The following is a 16,378-nucleotide window of genomic DNA, read 5'->3' as shown; positions in this document are numbered from 1 at the left end:
GCGAATGTTTTGGTACCAGAATGAATATTATATCACAAACTTCTATGAGTAAAAAAAAAAAATACACAAAGTATGTTTGGGGGTGTGGCGAGCGTGTGACAGTGGGTTCCCTTTAGCCGTTGATATATCCAACACGTGGGAAATATTTGTATGTGTTATGTATATGTCTGTGTAGGGAATTTTACTGCGATCACTGTCATGCAAATTATAAAATGTTTCAACAAGTATAAACATGACAAACATCAAACGAACGAAAACAATGCGTTCGTTTCTGCCGCGAACGCATACTGAGCGACGTGGTTCTATATTTGGCGCTTCTCTTACACATGCTTTGTACAAATGTTATACAGTTCATCTTATAGAAAATTTTATTGCGAACACATTGGTATAAAAAAGAAATACGTACATAGAAAAGTAGGGTCAGGAAACGTATAAACTTTCCAAGCATGATTTCCCCCCTGTGTTTTCGCCAGTGCGCTCGCGGCTAACTACTCTCCACTTCACACACTCTTGCGGGTGGGCAATTACCTATATTAAACATTCATATGCATATGTCCGTGTAGAGAATTTTATTGCGATTCCAATGATACCAAAATTAGCGATGTAGGACAACTGTAGGCTTCGCAACCATTAAGAGAGTGGAAACATTTTGTTGCTGTTTGGCGCTCTCGGCGAGTGATCTGCATAGTTTTTTATTTGGTGTTGATACTCCTTATGCTTGGGCAGCATTTTATAGGTATGTTCTTATAGACAATTTCATTGTGAACACAGTGATACCAAATTTAAATACGTGCGCCTTCAATTATTGTCAGGACAGTCAAAAGAGTGTACACTTTTCGGTCTTACCGCATAGGCGCGCAAAGTGCCGAAAGCATCTGGGGTATTTTTTTTTTTGAGCGCCGAGAGCGCGAAAGTGTTAACATTAAATTCCATTTGCCAAGTGGTGCTCCATATACTTATTTTGTCCAGGTCTTCTTGAAAGGTATGACAGTCATCTAAGTTACTTATCCTTCCTATTATCTTAGCATCATCAGCAAACACGTTCATATAATTCTGTATTCCATCTAAAACTCCCTCGTTTATGTAGAAAATGAACATTACCGGTGCAAAAACTGAACCCTGTGGTTCTCCGCTTGTGACATTTCTCTAGTCCGATACACTTCCTGTTATTACTGCACTCATTTTTTTATCAGTCAGAAAATTTTTCATCCATATTAGTAGCTTAACACTATCGCACGCGCGCACCGCAGACTTTGACGTCATGGGGCTAATGGTGCGGGCAAGTGCGCAGCGACGCCTAAATGTGTATACTCGTTTCAGTTTTCTCAACTTAATTCTTGTGCTACGTCGTTCGTTTTGGTATCATTGTGTTCACAACTAAATTCCCTGCAGATGTATATGCATATAATGTCCAAAAGCCTAGCGAGACTCCCCACAGTAAAGCCCAAAGTCGGACAGTTACCCGTGAGCGCACAAAATCAGTAAAATGTGTATACTCATTTCAGTTTTCTCACCTTAATTCTCGTGCTACGTCGTTTGTTTTGGTATCGTTGTGTTTGCAATTAAATTCCCTGCAGATGTATATGCATATAATGTCCAAAAGACTGTGAGACTCCCCCGCAGCATAGCCTAAAGTTACCTGCAAACAAGCACCAATTTGCACACCACAACCTAATGTGTATACTCGTTCAGTTTGGTAACATTAATTTTCATGTTACATCGCTCGTTTTGGTATCAAATTGTTCGCAATATAAAGGCGCGCATTTTAAAACTAGCCTTGTAATAATAGAGCAATAACTGGAATTTTAACAAATACAGTATTTTAATTTTGGACGCTCATCATCAAAATTATTTATATCTTTCCAGTGTTCTGATATCAATTTTCATGTTACATCGCTTGTTTTGGTATCAAATTGTTCACAATATAAAGGTGCGCATTTTAAAACTAGTCCCATAATAATAGCACAAAAAATAGAATTTTAACAAATATTTTAACATTTAAAATTTACACTTAAAAAGTATTTACAATCTTTCAAGTGTTCTGACATCAAGTTTCGTGTTACATGTTTCATTTTGGTATCAAATTGTGTGCATTCTAAAGGCTCCTATTTTGAAACTATCCCAAGGTCAATTGGATAAAAAATGAATTTTAAAGAAATATTTTGTAGTGGACGCTAGTTCTATTAACACTTTCGCGCTCTCGGCGCTCAAAAAAAAACAATACCCCAGATGCTTTCGGCACTTCGCGCGCCTACGCGGTAAGACCGAAAAAGTGTACACTCTTTTGACTGTCCTGACAATAATTGAAGGCGCACGTATTTAAATTTGGTATCACTGTGTTCGCAATGAAATTGTCTATAAGAGCATACCTATAAAATGCCGCCCAAGCATAAGGAGTATCAACACCAAATAAAAAACTATGCAGATCACTCACCGAGAGCGCCAAACAGCAACAAAATGTTTCCACTTTCTTAATGGTTGCGAAGCCTACAGTTGTCCTACATCGCTAATTTTGGTATCATTGGAATCGCAATAAAATTCTCTACACGGACATATGCATATGAATGTTTAATATAGGTAATTGCCCACCCGCAAGAGTGTGTGAAGTGGAGAGTAGTTAGCCGCGAGCGCACTGGCGAAAACACAGGGGGGAAATCATGCTTGGAAAGTTTATACGTTTCCTGACCCTACTTTTCTATGTACGTATTTCTTTTTTATACCAATGTGTTCGCAATAAAATTTTCTATAAGATGAACTGTATAACATTGGTACAAAGCATGTGTAAGAGAAGCGCCAAATATAGAACCACGTCGCTCAGTATGCGTTCGCGGCAGAAACGAACGCATTGTTTTCGTTCGTTTGATGTTTGTCATGTTTATACTTGTTGAAACATTTTATAATTTGTATGACAGTGATCGCAGTAAAATTCCCTACACAGACATATACATAACACATACAAATATTTCCCACGTGTTAGATATATCAACGGCTAAAGGGAACCCACTGCCACACACCCGCCACACCCCCAAACATACTTTGTGTTTTTTTTTTTTTACTCATAGAAGTTTATGTGATATAATATTCATTCTGGTACCAAAAAATTCGCAAATAAATTCTCTACAAAACAAAAGTACCCCCATCCATTTCGGTTAAAAAATGGAATTTATAGAAATATTTTTTCGATTGACGAGAAAAGTAGGCAGTTATGCGGAATCGTAAGAACAACCAGTGACGAGTTATCTCTAATATAAAGCGCGAAAGTGTTAATGGCTAGGACTCAAGAGAAAAAAAATGGACGTGATCGGTGTCCAAAGCGAGCGATAGTGTTAACTGCCACCCCTCCAATGTGTTCCAGTTTCCAGAACAACTTCTTATGTGGGACTCTGTCGAAAGCCTTATTTAGGTCCAGATAGATGCAGTCAACACAACCATCCCTTTCCTGTAAAATCCCTGTGGCTTGATCATAGAAACTGAGTAAATTTGATACACAGGATCTTCCAGATCGAAAACCATACTGTCTGTCTGATATATCATTTCTCTCCAGGATTTCTACCCTGGAATTTTAATTATTTTTTCCAATATTTTGACTATTACATTTGTCAATGATAAAGGTCTATAATTGAAAGGGTCTTCCCTGCTGCCACTTTTGTAGATTGGAACTATGTTAGCCTTTTTCCACACATCTACTTTGACTCCTGTACTCAGGGATGTCTGAAAAATCAGCTGAGGTGGTATGCTGAGCTCATGTGCATATTCTCTTAGAACCCATGGTGAAAGTTCAACTGCTTTGTTCTTACTTAGCTCCAAGAGCATTTGTTTCACTTCGTCTCTAAGACACCTCTGTGTGCTCTATGTTGTTCTCTGGAATTCTTATTGTATCTGGTTCCCTGAAGATCTCATTTTGTACAAACACGCTTTGGAACTTTTCGTTTAATGTTTCACACATTTCCTTTTCATTTTCCGTGTTTCTCTCCCATATTTTCAACCTCTAAATATCCTTTACCTGCAGCTCACTTTTAATGAATTTATAGAAAAGGAAGGGGGGGGAGGTGTTCTTTGCTGGCTAAAGAACACCTGAAGGTAGGAACTTTAATACAGTACTTGAAACCCTCAAGAAGTTGACGTAGTGGCATTGCAGGTCTGGAATCAGGGTGATAAACTAATAATTGTAAATGCCTACAGCCCACCAGCAAGCAACACATGGACAAACGAAGACCAAGTTATGACAAGTCGGGTAGATGAACTCCTGAAACCGTATCCAGGTATGCTCCAGTGATATACCTGGAGCTGGAGTCTTGCTAGCTTTCCGTCCACCCTTGAGCCAGTGATGATCTGATATATGCCGCTCTCGTGGCTGTGTTTGTTAATATATCCTGGGCCATTGTTCAGGGAACAGTAACAGAAAATATAACTGGAGCCACTCGACCAGCCAGTATCACATCAGCAAAGAACTGCTGGTTGGATCGCCGGCATAAGGGTCTGGGGCTCCCCCTTCCCCCTCCTGGGGAAGGGAGGGGGATGCGCAGACGGCGGTACGGTGATGTGATGACATCATGCTAGATGTTAGGTTTTGGGAGTTCTGTCCACTTGTTCGGCTTTCAATAGCAAAGTTTTCACCAGAATAGGGGTTTCTTTTGAGACACCTACCCTTTCTGGATAACAGACCCGGTCGATGGCAGACACTGCTTCCAACCACACGGTGGTTTCTATAGGCCATTGCTCCTCATGCCCCTCTGAGGGGAGCCAGATTCTGGCTCATGGTCCCCGGTAGGCAAGAACTCCATGAACTCCTGATAACTAATTACATTCACTGCTAGTTTTTTGAGCCCAGCAGTGATTTGTTATGGCTATAACCTTCTGGATGCCTTCCCTGTTGAGGTCACAAAATATCACCACTTCCTGAGCCTCTTTGTTGGGACCAGGTTCTGGCATTAGTCACTGGTAGGCCTGAGAGCCTCATGGCTGATGTGACCTGGTAGATGGGGAACATCTCGGTGTATAGCTTCAGTAAGCCACCGGGGGGTCATTCAAAGAGAGGTGTTTCATTACATTCACTGCAGTTTTTTTTAATTGTTTTTGTTTACATTTCTATCCCTTCAGTGTTATAGCTCATGTTGTTTTATGTACTAGATAGGATTAGTTTTTACCCTTTTTTTTGTACAATATCATTGTTGTTAAAATGTAAAGAATTTGTTGCTTTGTATTTATGGAGACTTGCTTTACCAGGTGTCTATGCAAGGGAGCTGCTACATAAAAGATTGCAGTTTGGTCCTCTGCAAGCTGAGAGGGTGCTTGTTGGCACCCAACAAACAGTAGTCGAAAAAGAAATTAAGGAGAGGTAAGTATGTGTTAATATTTATTTTATTTTGGCTGTTGGCTGCCCTTCAATGCTATCTCAATGTGATAGAATAATGTTATGCCACTTCCTTCAGTATGAATATATAAGTAATGTCTTAGTTATTGCATTTGGTTACTTCCTGAGGTAAGATCTGTAGAGTTGCTCTTATAAAAATCTTGATTGGTCAGGCAGTTGAAATTTTCTAGCAATATCAATTAAATTAATTTTTTTTCAAAGGGTTTCGTTTAAGAATGCGGCATCTGCCAATTGACATTACTCTTTTGATAAATTTAGGAGAATTGGTTTCTGTTCATCAATCCTATTATTTCTTGTTATAATAATTTTGGAGCATGTGGCATAATTATGCCCAAAAATATTTTTGCAAAATATTAAGTTTACAATTTCTGGGGGAAGCCCCTTATAACTCTGAGGGGTATCTTGCTAAGATGGCTTCTAATTATCAGATCATATCAGCTGTGGAGTTCTATTCAGCCTACCAAGGATGAATGCCAGAACCTGGCTCTCTCACAGAGGTGCAGGGACCAGGTAACACACTGCCACCTCACCATGAAAGGCATTCAGAAAGTCCTTGAATCATTACAGACCACAGTTGAGTTCAAAGTGACTGAAACCTCACAATATGTTGAATGAACTCTTCTAACAATGTAAACAAATTATCAAATCTTTCGAAATAAGCGTGCACTTATTTTCCCCACCCTCTCACATTCTTTTGGGGAGAGGAACGTGGGGCTCATACTGTCCACTGGCTAGAGCAATCAGTTCTGTTCACTGATGCATGGTGTCAACACTTTTGCTGTAGGACTCCCTGGCTGTCTCCCAGCCATGGCGGATTCCAGTGCTTCTCAGCTAAGTCCCGATCTTCTTTGGACTTTGTCTTGAGTGGCTTTTTGTTGTGCATTGTTTTGATGTTGTGGGGGTCTGCCTTTTAGAGCACTTGGAGCGGCATGTATTCAGGACTACTCCCAGAGTGCTCTATGGCACTGTCCCTGCACTGACAGTTCTCTTCTCTGGTGTTTTTGAGATTTCGCTCTCTTAGGAGTCCGTCCAGCTTGAGATGGCTCTCACCTGGGTGAGTCAGGGGTTCTTGTGGTCTCTCTGTCTTTATCCAGGTCAAGAGTGAACATTGGTTGATGCAATGCACTGGTGGTTCACCTGTTTTTACATATGACATGCCGAGGCCGGTCGTCATAGTCTTCCCAGTGCCTGATGTCCAGCTTTATTTACCCTTTAGCCCTGGAAATCCCCCATGGATTCAGTTTGCCCTGGGGATACTCTCTCTGACCATGTTCTTGCCTAGTGTGCATTTGAGGAAAGTTTATAGTCTGTGCCCTGGGCCGACAGTCATTTTCTTGTGCCTCTGCAATTCTGCCTTTTGTGCCAAAGACACAGCCCTGAGTCCCGTGGGGTTTGTGCGCCCCCATGTGGCTCTACTCTTTGATGCTCATTATGATATTTAAGTGTATTGGGCAGCTTCCACTGTGCGGATTCATTTTGCCTGCCTTCATCGGTCTAGGTTGTGTACCCATTTGAATGCCCCAGAGCCTCATGTTTAGGGTCCCAGAATTGTGAGTGCTGGTGAACTCTGCCATGGCTCCATCTGCACCTCCTCTTCCTTTCCCTTTGGGCGAGGCTTGCCCCTGCTTCTAATTCCGCCCTTTCCTTGCTTCTGACCCCCTAAATATCGGAGGGTTTCTAGGTTGAGGCAGACATTCCGTCACGTTTGAGTACTCTTTTTTTTTCCTTCTTTCCACTTCTTGTGTATCTGCATTGTGGCAAGTTGTGATGAGTGAAACAACTTGCTTATCTTCCCAAAGAAATATAAAAGTATTCTCCTTACACCGAAATACAGTTTTATCTAATGGCACTTTTTCCTTTGCTTCTAGCTAAAGATCTTTGGGTGCACCATGCTGTAATCTGAGAGTACCACAGGTGTATACACCTTGTTCAAGCAGCTGTTCACTAAGTTGAACCAAGTTATAGTAGTTATCCATATATAAATACAGAGCACCACTTGGTTTCCGAACCCCTTGGGGACGAGACCCGTCGGTTAACATGTAAGTTCGTATACGAGAAATAGAGGGGAAAAAATAAACTAGAAATGTAAAAAGAAATTGTTCTGAAAAATTTGTGAAACAACTCTAGGGAAAAAAATCGACAGGTTCACATCGTAAATGCGACTGTATTTTGTTTGTACTCACCAATAAGTGAAGTCCTGATTCGCTTTATAAAAGTCCTTAATTGTTCCTAACTGATTATTAAGACGTCTGGCAAACATCCTCTGAATGTTTCCTGCCAGCCTGCAGGAACATCCTGCCAGCCAGCTTGCCTGCCAGCCTGCAGGAACATCCTGCCAGCCAGCTTGCCTGCCAACCAGCTTGCCTGCCAGCCTGCAGGAACATCCTGCCAGCCTGCAGAAACATCCTGCCATCCTGCAGAAACATCCTGGCAGCCTGCAGGAACATCCTGCCAGCCTGCAGAAACATCCTGCCTGCCAGCTTGCAGGAACATCCTGCCAGCCTGCAGAAACATCCTGCCAGCCTGCAAGAACATCCTGCAGGCACATCCTGCCATCCTGCAGGAGCATCCTGCCAGCCTGCCTGCCAGCTTGCCTGCCAGCTTGCCTGCCATCCAGCTTGCCTGCCAGCTTGCCTGCCAGCCAGCTTGCCTGCCAGCCTGCAGGAACATCCTGCCAGCCTGCAGGAACATCCTGCCAGCCTGCAGGAACATCCTGCCAGCCTGCAGAAACATCCTGGCAGCCTGCAGAAACATCCTGGCAGCCTGCAGAAACATCCTGCCAGCCTGCAGGAACATCCTGCAGGCACATCCTGCCAGCCTGCCTGCCAGCTTGCCTGCCAGCTTGCCTGCCAGCTTGCCTGCCAGCCAGCTTGCCTGCCAGCCAGCTTGCCTGCCAGCTTGCCTGCCAGCCAGCTTGCCTGCCAGCCTGCAGGAACATCCTGCCAGCCTGCAGAAACATCCTGGCAGCCTGCAGAAACATCCTGCCAGCTTGCAGGAACATCCTGCCAGCCTGCAGAAACATCCTGGCAGCCTGCAGAAACATCCTGCCAGCCTGCCTGCCAGCTTGCAGGAACATCCTGCCAGCCTGCAGAAACATCCTGCCAGCCTGCAAGAACATCCTGCAGGCACATCCTGCCATCCTGCAGGCACATCCTGCCATCCTGCCATCCTGCAGGCACATCCTGCCAAAAATATACGATGATGTACTGTACATTTAAGAAACAAATCTGGGTCAAAGGTCTGTGGAGTGTGGCTAGGCTTACGGAGTCAGCCGGTCCCTCCCCCACCACCGACACACCTCCCCCACCCCAAATCCATACACACACACACACACACTCAAAGGTCACGTGGTTCACAGTTCACTTCAACACCCATATATCGCTTCCTGCCTGCCTGCCTCCTTCCCAGCCTGCCTGTCTGCCTCCTTCCTAGCCTGCCTGTCTGCCTCCTTCCCAGCCTGCCTGCCTGCCTCCCTCCTTCCCAGCCTGCCTGCCTCCCTCCTTCCCAGCCTGCCTGCCTGCCTCCTTCCCAGCCTGCCTGCCTGCCTCCTTCCCAGCCTGCCTCCTTCCCAGCCTGCCTGCCTGCCTCCTTCCCAGCCTGCCTGCCTGCCTCCTTCCCAGCCTGCCTGCCTCCCTCCTTCCCAGCCTGCCTGCCTGCCTCCTTCCCAGCCTGCCTGCCTCCCTCCTTCCCAGCCTGCCTGCCTCCCTCCTTCCCAGCCTGCCTGCCTCCCTCCTTCCCAGCCTGCCTGCCTGCCTCTTTCCCAGCCTGCCTGCCTGCCTCCTTCCCAGCCTGCCTGCCTGCCTTACCAGCCTGCCTGCCTGCCTCCTTCCCAGCCTGCCTGCCTGCCTGCCTCCTTCCCAGCCTGCCTGCCTCCTTCCCAGCCAGCCTGCCTGCCTCCTTCCCAGCCTGCCTGCCTGCCTCCTTCCCAGCCTGCCTGCCTGCCTCCCTCCTTCCCAGCCTGCCTCCTTCCCAGCCTGCCTGCCTGCCTCCTTCCCAGCCTGCCTCCCTCCTTCCCAGCCTGCTTGCCTCCCTCCTTCCCAGCCTGCCTGCCTCCCTCCATGCCATCATGCTAACGGGTAGTGTGTGTTAGGCTTATCTTCGGGAATGAGCCGGTTTCGCCTCCACCACCCCTACCACCGACACACCACCCGCCCCCTCTACATCCCATACTTTCTTTTAAAGGTCACGCGGTTCAATCGCGCGACTACCACTCACTCCCTGCCTGCCAGCCTGCCTGCCTGCCAGCCTGCCTGCCAGCCTGCCTGCCTGCCTGCCTGCCTGCCTGCCTGCCTGCCAGCCTGCCAACCTGCCTGCCTGCCAACCTGCCTGCCAGCCTGCCTGCCTGCCTGCCTGCCTGCCTGCCTGCTTGCCAGCCAGCCTGCCTGCAAGCTAGCCTGCCTGTCTGCCTGCCAGCCAGCCAGCCAGCCAGCCAGCCAGCCTGCCAGCCTGTGCCTGCCTGCCTGTGCCTGCCTGCCTGTGCCTGCCAGCCTGCCTTTCCCTCCCAGCCTGCCTTTCCCTCCCTAATTCTCACTACTTCCGTCCCTTCCTGCCTACCTCCTAGCATCTCTCTCTACCTCCCCCTCCCTCCTAGCATCTCTCTCTCCCTCCCTTTCTGACTAATTCTCTCCCTCTCTCACTGATTCTCCCCCCCCTCTCTCATACTGCTTCCCACCTAAGCTCCCTTATCCATCCACCCACCGGTCAGCCATCACTGACGCAATGCGTTCATTTGGAGCCGACATGGTGCACAGATGTTTCTTGATTGTGCAGATATGTAAAACAAAAGCACAGAATGAACATTCCAGCCTTATGGCAATTCAAAATAATAGGAATAATAGGCCGTGAATCTGTGAAGTCACAGTGGGCAAACAGGACCATCGCCCACCCACCACCACAAGCCGGCGTGACGCTTGGTGGACCCCTTCCTAAGGGGTCTTAGGACCTGAGGTCTAGGTCTTAGATGACTCCCCAACCCCAATCGGGAAACTGGAAGTTTCGGATAACTAAAGTTCGGAAACCAAGTGGTGCTCTGTAGTAACCTTTGTTCTTCAGTGGTGAAATAAAGCCCAGAACCATTTCAATTGTTGTCTTCCCAATTCCTGCATACATTTCAAAATCATAGATGTAACCAGCATTCAATTCAGCTAGCATGTACAGCTTTACTCTATACTTATCAAGTTTATTCGGATTATATATCTTGAAAGATAGACGGCCCTTCCATGACATTGTGCTTTCATCCAGACAGAGATGTTGCTGAGGTATGTAGAATGTATTGAATTTATGTGCTAGATATTCCATTACTGTTTTAACTTTCATTAGTATATCTGTATTGTCTTCGGGAATGGCATTATTGTTATGAGTATGAAAATACCTTACAATTGTTACATATCACTTCACAGTCATAAAGGTATTTAAGGGGGCGTCTGGTTGGCATCTGGGTCCAAAAATGCAAAAATGAAAACTCATTCGATTTCAATCAAACTTTTTTGACAAGTTCTATATGAAAAGTGTTTCATCTGGTCCACGTTTCAGCATTGTAGCATAAATAGGAAGGGAGAAAATAAATATTGAAGTAGTTGTGAAAATTATGCAAAAATGGTCAAAATCGATTATCAATCAAAAGTGTCAACTGAAATCATAACTACAACTCTTTGCTATCACAATAGCATATATTAAACAAATATTATTATTAGTTTAATTGGAAAAAAATTTTAAGGAAAAAAAAAAAGGATTTTTTTTCTTTTTTTTTTTAAATATTTTTTTTTTCATTTTTTTGGGGCGATTTGCATGAAACTTACACACCTGACTGTACGTAAGCCTATCTGTAAGGATGCCAATTTTGGAGAAAATTGGTTGATGTCAAACCCAGCCACAGATTTTAGAACCTTAGACTTTATTCATTTCTGGGTTTTTTTCAATTGACACAAACGTTTACAAAACTCATTCTTTTTTTATTCAATTTACATGAAACTTACACAGTATATGTGGAGGGCATGTCTCTACATTGGGGGGGCTTTCATTTTTCTCTAAGTTCATTTATTGATTTTATAATAGCAATAAACATGCCATATTTGCAAAAAAAATTTGGGGAACTTTGAACATTTGTATTAGGAAAACTAAAGATGTTTTGGAAATTCTAAATCCCCAAATCCTTTATTATATGCTAATGTGTCAGAAAAGTGTCACAGAATAATTTTATCTGAAACGTGTGTTCTGAAGTGTGGACTTGAAAATGTGTAAAAAACGTTCAAAAAAAAAAAAAAAAAAAAAAAAACTCCCTTTCTATTTACGCTGCAGTACTGAAACTTGGGACAATTTAAGCACTTTTCATATACAACTAGAAAAATAATATTGGTTGACATTGAACAACTTTCATTATAATAACCAGACGCCCCCTTAAAGAAGGTACATGCCACAATTTACGTGATTGCCAGTACATACTCATCGTTGGCATCTTCACAATTCCCATCAACTCTGTACAAATGGTGCAGTGTTGTCAGTAGACCAGGCTTGACCTGAACTGGTGTGTGGGGTCTGTGGGGTACTAGTGGTAAATGAATAATAGCCTGCATGTGGAGCTGTATCACTAGCCACATCAATATCATCATCATCACTCCATTCACTTTAAATCAGTTTCTACCAACTCATTATCAATATCACTGTCACTTTCTGCAGTGTCAAGATCACCACCTGAAAATTCATCAACTACAGACTGAAATTTTGTTGGTGTGAGTTTCACTTTTCTATACTTTTGGCGAACACTCCTGAGCTTTTCCCTCATGCGTGTTTCTTTCATTGCTTTCATCATAGATTTGCTCCATTCTTTATCACTGTTCATCTTGGAGTAAATTTACAGTGTTTATAAAGGCATTAAAAAAAAATACCAGAGGAAAAATAATTGGAAAGGGCACACGTTCGACTCGAGGGTAGGCCGAGGCAGTTATGAGCGTGGTCACAAAAACAATGAGCCTCCTGTTTGGGTGGCCACCCACGCGGCAGTGTCGTGATGCCACATGGGGTGTACAGAGAAGGGACAGACGTTGGCATGCATTTTAAAACAAGTCCCATAATAATTGGACAATAAATAGAATTTTTTTCAATATTTTAATTGTTGATTGCGTAAACATTATGTCCCCAAACAACCGTGTATTGTTTTAATGACTGTGAGAACATCATCACAAAGTCAAAAGTGTTAATGCAGCAACACTGGTACTTACAATAAAGGGTGTGGTCAGTCTAGGCTTTAACTTAAATAAGGATACTATTAAATTGTATTATCACTAATGTGTTCATTTATTGCCAAGTATGTTACTCTATATTTATATATTTGCAATATATAACTGAATTTATCCAATGACATGAATTACTGTTAAATATTAATCCTTAAACTGCGCAAATCATATATAAATGATTTCAGTGACAAAACCGAAACTGTACATGTCATATATATATGATTTCGTGTCTAGCGCTATAATTTAAATGCCCCGCCTGGGATAGGGGCAGCTATACTGTACTGCAGCCACGACCGATAGTTGCCAGATGCCACCTAGAAAAAAAAATCCAGGCCAACATTCTTGGGTGTGAGAGCTTGAGTATTGAGCGAGCCACCAAGGCTGACGCACGCAGCACCAGCTCACAGCACCGCTGTTCAGCTTGTGACCACAGCATCACCTACAAATGCCATAATATATATATTCATGCTATTATTTAGCGATGATAGTATTACAGAAGACTCCTGACTGATAAAACTGACCAGGATTCTGATAATAGCAGGATTGTGGTGATATTTAGCGCTGTGCTTCATGGAGGGAGGAGTACTGCTGTGGGAGGGAGGGTTGTGGCGTCGTCTTCTGATTGTGTGTGGCCACATTTTATTGATTGCACTTATCATACCAGCTTAGTGGTTCGCTATGGTGAACACAAATGTAGATACTTGTATATAACGTGTGTATAGAGTGTAATAACAGCCATAGGAGTAGGTTGGGAGCCGCCACTTTGGTGAGGGAGGTGCGTCGTCTCCACAACTTATCATGTTGTTTACTGGTGGCCACTATGGTCTTTGGGCACCATAGCAGCTTATTTGTACAGGTATGGTGAATGAAACAGGTAGATACTTATATATAATGTGTTTATATAGCGTAATAACACCACAAACAGTATTGTTGGAGGAGAAATATTAGTGCGTCTGGCTTTGAGGGCGGCCGCCACCAGCTAACTGTGTGAGTAGCAACGTCTTTGTGCCTTTACTCACCATACAAGCTTAGATGTACAGTTATGGTGAACAAAACATGTAAATACGTATATATAACGCCTGTGTATAGTGAATAAATGCAAAAACAGTATTGTGGGATTAGAATGAGGGCGAGTGAGGTTTTGTTGAGGGGGGGAGTGGCAGCGAGTGGCTGGCTGGTGTGTGGTGGTCACTCCTCGTTGCTTTTTGACTCACAATACCAACTTAGTGGTTCGTTATGGTGAGCAAAACATGCAGATACGTATATATAACCTGTGTATATAGTGTAATAACAGCAAAACTATTTGTTTATTGTTTTATGAACATAATTGAATCACTAATATGCACACCATAATTTTGAGTACAGCGATGGTTCACATATTTTATTATATAAATATATCACAATTCACTCTATTGAATAATATTACTGCAAAAAAAAAATAAGAAAAAAATAAATCAGAGACATTGAAATAATTAGGCAATAATATATTTGTGGTAACTGCCGCCTGACAGCTCGAGCGGAGTAGACCTCATCTGGCGAAGGCTCTGTCAACGCCCCTTTTCTGGGGGGAGCCCCTACGGCTCCCCGGAGCTTACCAGGCTGATATGCTAATGTCAGACTTTGGCATCAGTCATGTGTACGGAGTTCTTATGGGCCTACTGGGGACCACGAGCCAGAACCTGGCCCTCTCAGAAGCAAGGGGAGCAATGGCCTATAGAAACCCCCTTGTGGTTAGAAGCATTCTATGTCTGCCATCGACCGGGTTAGGCACCCAGAACGGTAGGCGTCCCAAAACAAACCCCTATTCTGGTGAAAATTGCAACCAAAAGTCGAACGAGTGGATAGAACTCCCCAAACAAAAACGAGCAAACTAGTGTGACGTCATTCGTTGTCGCCCTGTCTGCGCAGCCAGATCTACCGCGCCGGCGATCCACACCCCAGTTCTTCGGCTGATGCTAGTGACACCGGTTGTGTGCTCCGGCTCCAGTGGTTGTTTCAGCACTGTACCTAGAGTGTGGTGCCTGTCTTCTAGGTGGTGCGTGAGTCTCTAGTACTCGGGCTGCATGCGCCTAGGGTTCCCTTCCCTAGGTTCCCTATAAGTACTGCCCTTGGGGCTTGGGGTTACCTTACACAAGTTCCTTGGGTCTTGCTTCTGCTAGGCCGTTTGCTGCTCGGTTTTCGGCCGCCCTTTGTGTGATAGGGGTTCTGTCTCCCTTGTTCGCCTTAGGGTAAGGGGCTGTTTGCACTGGCGGAGCGCAGGGTGATGCGCAGCTTGTTTTCACCAATCATAGCGGCCGGCTCTGTTCCGCCTGGCTACGTTGTACTCTTGCAGGGTTTTCTTTTTCTTCTTGTTTGTCTACCTGGTGGGGGGCTCTGCCTTTGGTTCTTTCCCTCTTTGTGCCAGGTTCTCTTCCTTCTTCCGGTGGTTCCCCCTGCTAGGTCCCTGTGAGTGTACACGTCCCGGGGGTTCAGCTCTTAGAACGTTGTTTGGTAGCCATGGGCGCCGGTTACCAATACCCTGCCTGGGATTACTTGAGCGCGAGTCCTCTTATAGTAAACGCTCAGGACCCTGGGAAACCCCTAGGGGGAGCGTGGGCCCGATGGATGTGGCCCCGGAGTCCCCCCCCCCCCCTTGCTTTGTGCGAGTTCGAGGGTTGCTGTCCCCTTGTCTCAGGGTGACTCTCACTGTTTTGCCTCCGTCTGCAGCCTGTGGGGTCGGTGACACCTTTGGTCCGGGGTCCTGCAAGTTTTGTTTCTTGTTTGTGACTCGGTTACCCAGTCTCATGTTGACTATGTGGGTGCAGGCTGCACGGGCGTTGCACATTGAGTTTTGGTGGCAAAGCGCTGGTTGTTTGCTCCCCGGATGCCCCGAGGCTGCCCCGTTTTGGTTGGTGGTCTTGTCGGGTCCCCCCCCCCCCCTCCCTTCCTCCCTACATCCAGGTCTTTACCGTCTGTGGGTTCAGGGTCAGGGCGGGGCTTCCATGGTTTTGAGACTCGGTTGGTCTCAGAGACTTTCCCTTCCCGGGTAGCGACGGGGGCATTCGAGACTGTTTCCTCCAGCCGTGTTGTAAGAGTCTGCCAGTGCAGACTCTTAGCACTCAAAAGCACCCTTCATTGGTGCTTTTCATGGCTGCCCTGGTTTTTTCTTGAGGCTGGGGCTTTGGGGGGGACAGCTCGGCCCCGGGGCCTGCCTAGTGGGTTCCCGAGGCTGGGGTGGGGCTGACGTGGGGGCCTCAGGCCCTGTTGGACCCCGCCGAGGTTTTTCTACCACTCTGGGCGGGGCTTGCAGTTTGTGAAGTGGGGTTTTTCCTTCCCCCCCCCCTCTCTGCACGAGCACTTGGGCGGTGGCCCCTCCCCGGGCTCGGTTCCTTGTTCATTATGCCCGTTGCTTTCGTCCTGTTGGTGGGTGCTTTTCTCCGTTCTTCACCCCTTTTTCCCGGGACGGGACTTCTCCGTCATGTCCCCTTCTTCTTTGGGTTCTGCATTACTTTTGGTCTCAGGTGCTGGGGTTTTCTGTGCCTTCGTCCTTTGTGTTTGCTTCTATGTGTTCTCGAAGGTTCGGGACGGTTTTGCTCCTTCCCGTTTTACTGGTACATCTGTCGTCATTTGGTGGGGCTTCTCTCCAGTCCTTTCTAGGGCTTGTTGGTCCTCTTCCGGGCAGCTTCTGGGTTTTTGGCCTTGTTCTTTTGTTCATATCTCTTCTGCCGTGCTGTGTCTCGGCACTGCTCGTTTTCCTTCCGTTCTGGTCCGGGATGCAGGATTGGGCTACTTG

The 16,378-nt window shown here is 45.4% G+C and overlaps 1 protein-coding gene across 4 annotated transcripts in view; it reads left to right on the top strand.

Annotated features, from left to right (window-relative positions):
* The window catches only part of LOC123772181 (zinc finger protein PLAG1), a 294,636-nt gene that overhangs the window by 200,138 nt on the left and 78,120 nt on the right, over nt 1-16,378 (top strand). For all 4 annotated transcript variants that reach the window (XM_045765236.2, XM_069311295.1, XM_045765235.2 and 1 more), the window contains one exon: nt 5,227-5,338. In XM_045765236.2, the coding sequence (XP_045621192.2) occupies nt 5,227-5,338 (112 nt within the window). The remainder of the gene's footprint in view (nt 1-5,226; nt 5,339-16,378) is intronic.

This window comes from Procambarus clarkii, chromosome 69 (genome assembly GCF_040958095.1).
Source record: "Procambarus clarkii isolate CNS0578487 chromosome 69, FALCON_Pclarkii_2.0, whole genome shotgun sequence".
Classification (NCBI taxonomy): Eukaryota; Metazoa; Arthropoda; class Malacostraca; order Decapoda; family Cambaridae; genus Procambarus; species Procambarus clarkii.
This window is presented reverse-complemented; position numbering and strand designations above follow the sequence as displayed.